The sequence below is a fragment of the Dreissena polymorpha genome, chromosome 7 (genome assembly GCF_020536995.1).
Source record: "Dreissena polymorpha isolate Duluth1 chromosome 7, UMN_Dpol_1.0, whole genome shotgun sequence".
NCBI classification, from domain to species: Eukaryota; Metazoa; Mollusca; class Bivalvia; order Myida; family Dreissenidae; genus Dreissena; species Dreissena polymorpha.
This window is the reverse complement of record NC_068361.1, coordinates 96,559,916-96,567,206: the sequence shown is the minus strand read 5'-3', so window position 1 is coordinate 96,567,206 and position 7,291 is coordinate 96,559,916. Positions and strand designations below refer to the sequence as shown.

At 34.9% G+C, this 7,291-nt stretch overlaps 1 protein-coding gene across 1 annotated transcript; it reads left to right on the top strand.

The window, feature by feature from the left end:
• The first annotated feature begins 3,050 nt into the window (after positions 1-3,050).
• LOC127838077 (angiopoietin-related protein 7-like) lies at positions 3,051-4,626 on the top strand. Its single transcript, XM_052365641.1, has 3 exons — positions 3,051-3,332; positions 3,617-3,738; positions 3,931-4,626. Exons 1-3 carry the CDS (start codon positions 3,161-3,163, stop codon positions 4,450-4,452), a joined length of 816 nt encoding a protein of 271 aa, XP_052221601.1. The 5' UTR covers positions 3,051-3,160; the 3' UTR covers positions 4,453-4,626.
• The last annotated feature ends 2,665 nt before the right edge of the window (positions 4,627-7,291 follow it).

Sequence of the window (7,291 nt, the reverse complement as noted above, 5' to 3'; positions counted from 1 at the left end):
TCGCAGGATCCAGGTTGCAAGTTTCAATATGGCCATGAATTATCGCAGGATCAAGCTTTCAGGTTGAAATATGGCCATGAGTTATAGCAGGATCAAGCTATAAGGTTTCGATATGGCCATAAGTAATAGCAGGATCAAGCTTTCAGGTTCCAAAATGGCCATGAGTTATTGCAGGATCCAGCTTTCAACTTTCAATATGACCATGCGTTATAGCAGGATTCAGCTTTCATGTGCTAATATGGCAAGGAGTTAGTGCAGGATCTAGCTTTCAGGTTCCAATATGGTCATGAGATATCGCAGGATCAAGCTTTCATGTTCCAATATAGCCATAAGTTATTGCAGGATCCAGCTTTCAAGTTTTAATATGGTCATACATTATAGCAGGATCCAGCTTTCAAGTTCCAATAAGACCATGAGTTAATGCAGGATCCAGCTTTCAGGTTCCAATATTGCTATGGGATATCACAGGATCCAGCTTTAAAGTTTCAATATGGCCATGAGCTATAGCAGGATTCAGCTTTCAAGTTCCAATATGGCCATGAGTTATCACAGGATCCAGCTTTCAAGTTTCAATATTGCCATGAGTTACAAAGGCTATGTATGAAAACGTAAAGGCCCGTGTTCGATGCACTAACGGGTACACTTACTAAATTGATTGCACAATCGATCTAAAACAAGGTTATTGATCTCACCGCAACTGTCTTCCTTTTTTTATAAACGAATTGGTACAATAATTATTATATAACGGTGTTAGAGGGAGAACACATTTCACCAAATGATGCTGAAAGTTTACTGCTTATGTTCGCAGATGATGTTGCTCTTCTAGCTGATAAGGTTTTGGGTTTACGACGCCAACTCGATCCATTGCACCAATTCTGTACGAGAACAGGATTTTATGTCAACACATAAATAACTAAAATTATGTTCTTCCGAAAGGAGGGTCAACAAGCTCTGAATGAACGCTGAAGTAATGCGGGTAATTTAATTGACGTTGTTCAGTCCTTCACCTACGTTGGTGTCTGCTTCTTTCCTTCTCTTTCATTGAAGTAAGTGGTTAGCGAAAATGCAATTATGGGGAAGCGTGCCTTGATTGGCATATTATCGTCCTTGTATAACAATTGTCAACTATCTAATTAAGTCTTCTTTAGTGTTCTTTAAACTGTTTGAGAGTAAAATAAACTAAGTGCTGTTTTATTACATGGATGTGCAATGTGGGGGTTTAAATAAATTCAATGTATGGAATCGGTCCATCGTGTCTGCAAACGGTACCTTTGTGTTGATGAAAACAAACGTTAATATCACGAGCCTATTAATATAATTCACAAATTCGATGCCTCAAATAGTGGCTGAAAATTGAAAGCATGCACGGCACCAGATACGTAAACAAATGCGATACTTTGTATTGAACACAAACTTTAATCTCTACTTTTATTAAGCCAATAAAATTAAGAACTTACTTTTCACAAATGGATTTCATTACACCTCGATTACATTTCGAATGGACAGATGTGAATATAACTTGTTTGCTCTACTACATGCAAAAACTGTAAAATGTTTTAGCATGCTATTGGTATATATATATATATATAAATATATATATATATATATATATATATATATATATATATATATATATATATATATATATATATATATATATATATATATTTATATATATATATTTTTATATATATATATATATAACGATGCGTTTACTGACAATTACGATTAATATCTGAATAGTGATGGTGGTACGGTACAACATCTGTTATAAGCTAGGCAACCTCAACGGGGCTTGTTTTGCAATAGGGAAGAGGGCGGCATCGTATTCTCGAACAATTTGTTTTCATTAGGAAACACATGTAAAAAACTCTAGTCTTAAAGGGACCGTCGAACTCGATTGACAAAAAACAAAAGTTCTAACATACCGTATTTTGTTTTAACATTTATTCGTTTATATTGATTAAAATATCACGACTGGTATATTACATTACTTGAAAAAAGTTCATATTATCAGTACATTCGGTAATAAAATTTCGCGATGTGAGATCGAAAGTACATCGCGAAAATAAGTGACAAAACGATATACACATTTTAAATAACGCAAGCAGATTGACCATTGTTATATATAAAATATATGCAATTCACTACGCATGTACAATTTGCATTCCTGGGTTTACCACGTGACGATGATGATCAATTACTTGCGTTATTTATAGTTAACTGGTATATACCTGGTACCTGTACCATGTGAAATGTATTACCGAATACCCTGAACATATGAAAACTTAACAACTTTTTTCGAGTAATGTAATATACCAGTCGTGGTGTTTTAATCAGTATAAACTAATAAAAAAATACGGTATTTTAGAACTTTTTTTTCGTCAATAGCGGTTGACGGTCCCTTTAATATTCCGATTTAATTTTGCTTGAGTATCATTTGCTTATTCGTATGAGTTAAAAGGTAGTTATTGAATTTTTTCATCTTATCTATTTGATTATACAATATAAAAGTTATAACGCATCAAAATACGACATTGCGCTTTAAGGTCGGGGTGCATAGTTTATTGATATTAGGCTCTTAACTTGTTTATGCGGAATTAAACACACGTTGTTAATTAAGCATTCAATCGCATGTAAAAACCATAAAATTCTACCTTTTGAAACACTTTTAATAATAAATACAATAAACACATGGCTTGCGCCCAAAATCTTACAATTTATGTTCTTGATAATATAAATTATTTTACCAGCCAATTAAAAATATAGTTCGGAGATTTTTGTTCCTTCTTCCTTAACACTATTGTTACGTCCTAATTGAGAAGTTTGATCCCTCTACTAGTTGAATTGCATTATTAATCTGTTTTTCTTTTAATTGTATATAACTGGTAATGTCAAACAATTAAAAATATCTTCCGCGGAATTTTCTTCCTACTTCCTGAACACTATTTTTACATCCTAGTAAAGATGGTTTAATCCCTCAACAAGTTGCATTGCAATATAAACGTGTTTCTTTTGTGTATATAATTGTTCATATTAACCAATTAAAAATATCTTCCGATGATTTTTCTTCCTGCTTCCTAAACACTATTTTTGCGGTCTAGATGAGAAGTATTAATCAGTCATTTGGTTGCGTTTGAACTAATCGCCAGGTAACAAAATGCTTATCTCCGTATTCTTGTTGACGATGTTGACAGGCTCTTTCTTAAGATCTGTGCTGTCAGAAAACAGAGACGAAAACAGAATCAAAGCACTGGAAGATAAAGTTCTGCAACTTCAGAAATTAGTGACCGACCAGAGGCCGTTCAATGACGTACAGGGAATACCTCGAGGTAATTATCTTTAATTTAAATGTTGTTGAAATTGTTTATTATAGTTTCATGACCGGTAAATATATGTATAGACAAATTAGCTTTATATAAACATTGCGCATAACAATACAAAATATCACTTATCGAGTTTGGACACACATTATGAAAATTGTAAGCACCGAAATTAACTGTAAAGTTGTGACAACTATTTCAGTTATAAATGCACGTTTAAAAGAAAGTGTCATTATCAAATGTTACTACAACATATGATATTGTGCATATATGATATTTTCCTGTTCGTGTAGATTGTTCAGAGATATACTGGAACGGTACGCGACAGGACGGTGTGTATATCGTTTCTCCAGATGGAAGTTGTCCGTTTCCGGTGTATTGTGAAATGTCATCTGGTGGATGGACCGTAATTCAGGTAGGCTCTCAGTGTCGTTGACGTTAACGGTTGCTTGAGATTAATATTAATTATTTATTAATCAATTATTGTTAGATGCCAAGTTTCATTAAATTACTGATCTTTAAACTTAAACTCGCATGACAATAAAAATACCATACACAACCTGCATAGTCTTGTACCTAAACAAGTGTGTTGTTTTCCTCCGCACAGAAACGGGTTAATGGGATTGTGAACTTCTACAGACCATGGACAGACTATGTACAAGGTTTTGGTAACGTCTCATCGGAACATTGGCTCGGCCTTGACCGCATCCACAGACTGACGTCACACGGCGCCGAGATTTACTTCGACATGGACACTTGGGAAGGCGGGAAACGGTTTGCTCACTACAAGGTCTTCACCGTTCACGAAGCAGCCACGGCATACCGCATGAATGTGGATGCCTTTGGGTACCAGGGGTCCATCAACGAACTCTTCAGCTACCATAACAACTTTAAATTTTCTACCTTTGACCGCGACAACGATGCAAATGCCGGGAACTGCTGCGATGCACTGAACGGGGGTGGGTGGTGGTACAATAACTGTGCCAAGCTTGGGATGGTGAATGGTGTGTATGGGAAGCGGGGAGTAGGCGGCATTGGGTATCAGGACAGTGCCGGTGCAAACGTACCGATCAAAAATGTAACCGTGAAGATACGCCCTATGAACGGGACGTGTGGACACGTGTACTAACTTATGTTTGTTAACAAATACCAATAGTGAAAAAAGAATCGAATACACATTTACATCATTATTATAATGAATACAATACATATGTCAAGCGACACAAGTTTGAATTGCAGAAAAAAGATCAACAATTGCTACAAATCGCTTTGCAAAACCTCTTCAGAATAAATTAAAAATACATCTGTGTTGTTTTTTATCATGACAAATGAGAATCTGTGGTGAATCTTTCCGTTCAAAATATGTTGCCTTTTATATTAAACCACTATTAATATGGTAAAGAATCAAGAATACTCCTTTTCATATAACCCATCAATCAGAAGAGCACTAACACAGCTTCACAGCAATAACCGTATATTTACAATGCATATGCATCCAAGTATATGGCTAAAAAAACACACATAACTCAATAAAGTGTCACGTAGTACTACACATTAACTCAACTTGTTCTATAAAACACAACTAAATCAATTCAAGAGGTTAATTTTCCTTAATATAATTTCTATGAATTCCTAATCTAAAGTTAAAACAATTGATCATTTTAATGTCTTATGCTTATTATAAAGATTCAACAAAATGATCAAAATAATATAACATAAAAAGCCTATCTAACCTCCTAATACCACTGAACTATTATGTCTTGGGGTAGGTTTTATATAGGCCGAGCTTCTTCTCTACTTAGAAGATACCATTTGTACTGGCCATCTGGCATCGCTCTAAGACATGTATCCGTTCATTACGTAGCTGAGTTACGTCTATAATTAGGAGGTACAATATGCTCTGGCTATCTGGCATTTTAGTCTGTCGTGTCCAATTGTGCCTTAATTGCTCCAAAGCATGTACCAGTCCGTTCATTACGTACGAATACATACCTCGACGGGTTTTATTGTAAAGTTTCATCACGGTTTCCACATCTGGATGCCAATCAAAACAACCACCTGTCATCAGTGCATTATCTTTTGACTGGATATACTCTCCATGCGCCACGATGTCAGATTTTATCGTGGGAATTTGCCAATTTCGCAACCCGCTAATAACAATGAATTTTTGTTGTTAATAATGTTCCAGTGTGTATAATATTTAATATACTAATATTTAATATAATATTTAATTACGTTTTGTTGGTAATTTACGTTGTTACTCTACAAAAGAAACCACCTTATTGAGATACAACGTGCGTTATATTGGACGTTGCCATGTCGATTTAATGAACACTTTTTAGTTAAAAAGCATGTGCCATTAACTTGAACTATCTTCATGTGACAAAAATACTAAATGGGGAGACTCCTACGAACATACATCCACTTATGTTGTTTTCTAGCTTCAGCAACATGCGCTGTAATGTTCAGTTACACATTTCGTGTGTTCACGGGAGTGTGCCAACACTGTTGAAGACAACGATGACGCAATTATTGCAAATTGTGCGTTTAAAGGTTTTCGTAAAATATTGTATTACTTATTATAATACACATGCATATAAATCACATCATGATCAATAGCAAATGATTTTAAAATCCTTTCAAACTTTATGCAAAAAATCAATCACTCTATTTTGACCAGTAGAAATATGAAAGTATTAAATGTGTATGTTTGAAACACTTTGATTCACCTAATATTTTGTTGCCAAACAACAGCGGTGATACATATTAAAGCTGATAATTTTCCACTTGATAATCATTTTGAAATAAAAACAAACAAACATCAACGGCTGTTTAATGTCCAAGACAATTGAAATCTAATATACAGTCAGATCGTATGATACCTTAAAGTAAAGTTATGATTATGCAATATGGGTATGAGCCTTTTCACCTCAATCCCGCACAAACCACCAGTAACACCTCTCTTGGGGTGGAGGAAATAAACATAATCAAGAAACAAATGCAGTTTTTAAATTATGCCAACTAATCATAACCACTGAAAAATATGCAGGTAATACATAACAAAAACATAATCAGGTGAAATACATGCAACATAATGCCTCATAACTTATAAAAAACAGTAATCACATATTTCGCATCTAAGTATATATAAATATGTAGGGCTTTCTCGGTATAATATAACATTTAATGGGTTCTTAACCTTTCGACTTCTAAATTTCCCATCGGACAAGCCACGGATGAATCTCTCCACAAGAGAACATTAAGTGGTGTTTGGCCAACTTGCTCTGGTCTATTTGGATCCAAAAGCTATATATGGCGAATATCCGGGTAGCCGGGGTAATTTGACTCACTTTAGCTCAAAATAAATATTTCCCTCGGAAGGTCACAAGGGGCATGTCCTCCTATAGATTCACTCTACGGCTGGTGGGGCCGTAAATAAACTTCGAAATACACATACAGACACAGTACGACCGGGAACCACTCCTGTGCATGTAGGTAAGTAAGGGCGCCACTGGTCGTTTCGTGCTTGCATGACTGCTCGCTCAATTCCTCTGTAAAATATGACATACATTAAAACACTATAAACTACAAGGTTAAACGTTAGTTCATCTTTTTGGATGGCGATTCGTTGCTCAGATAGATTTCAAGAAATCAACAAACATTATAATACTCGCTTTTTAACCCGCAGGTGAATATTTTAGATTTATTGTGTGTAATCCATTATCCAGAAATTAGAATAATCTAGTCCCGTATTTTACCACATAGTCTTTATCTTCGAATAAAGAGTAAATGTAAACTGAAACTACTGCTACATTGCTACTACTGCTGCTGCTACTACTATAATTATTATTACTACTACTACTACTACAACTACAACTACTACTACTACTACTACTACTACTATTACTACTACTACTTCTACTACTACTACTACTACTACTACTACTTCTACTACTACTACTACTACT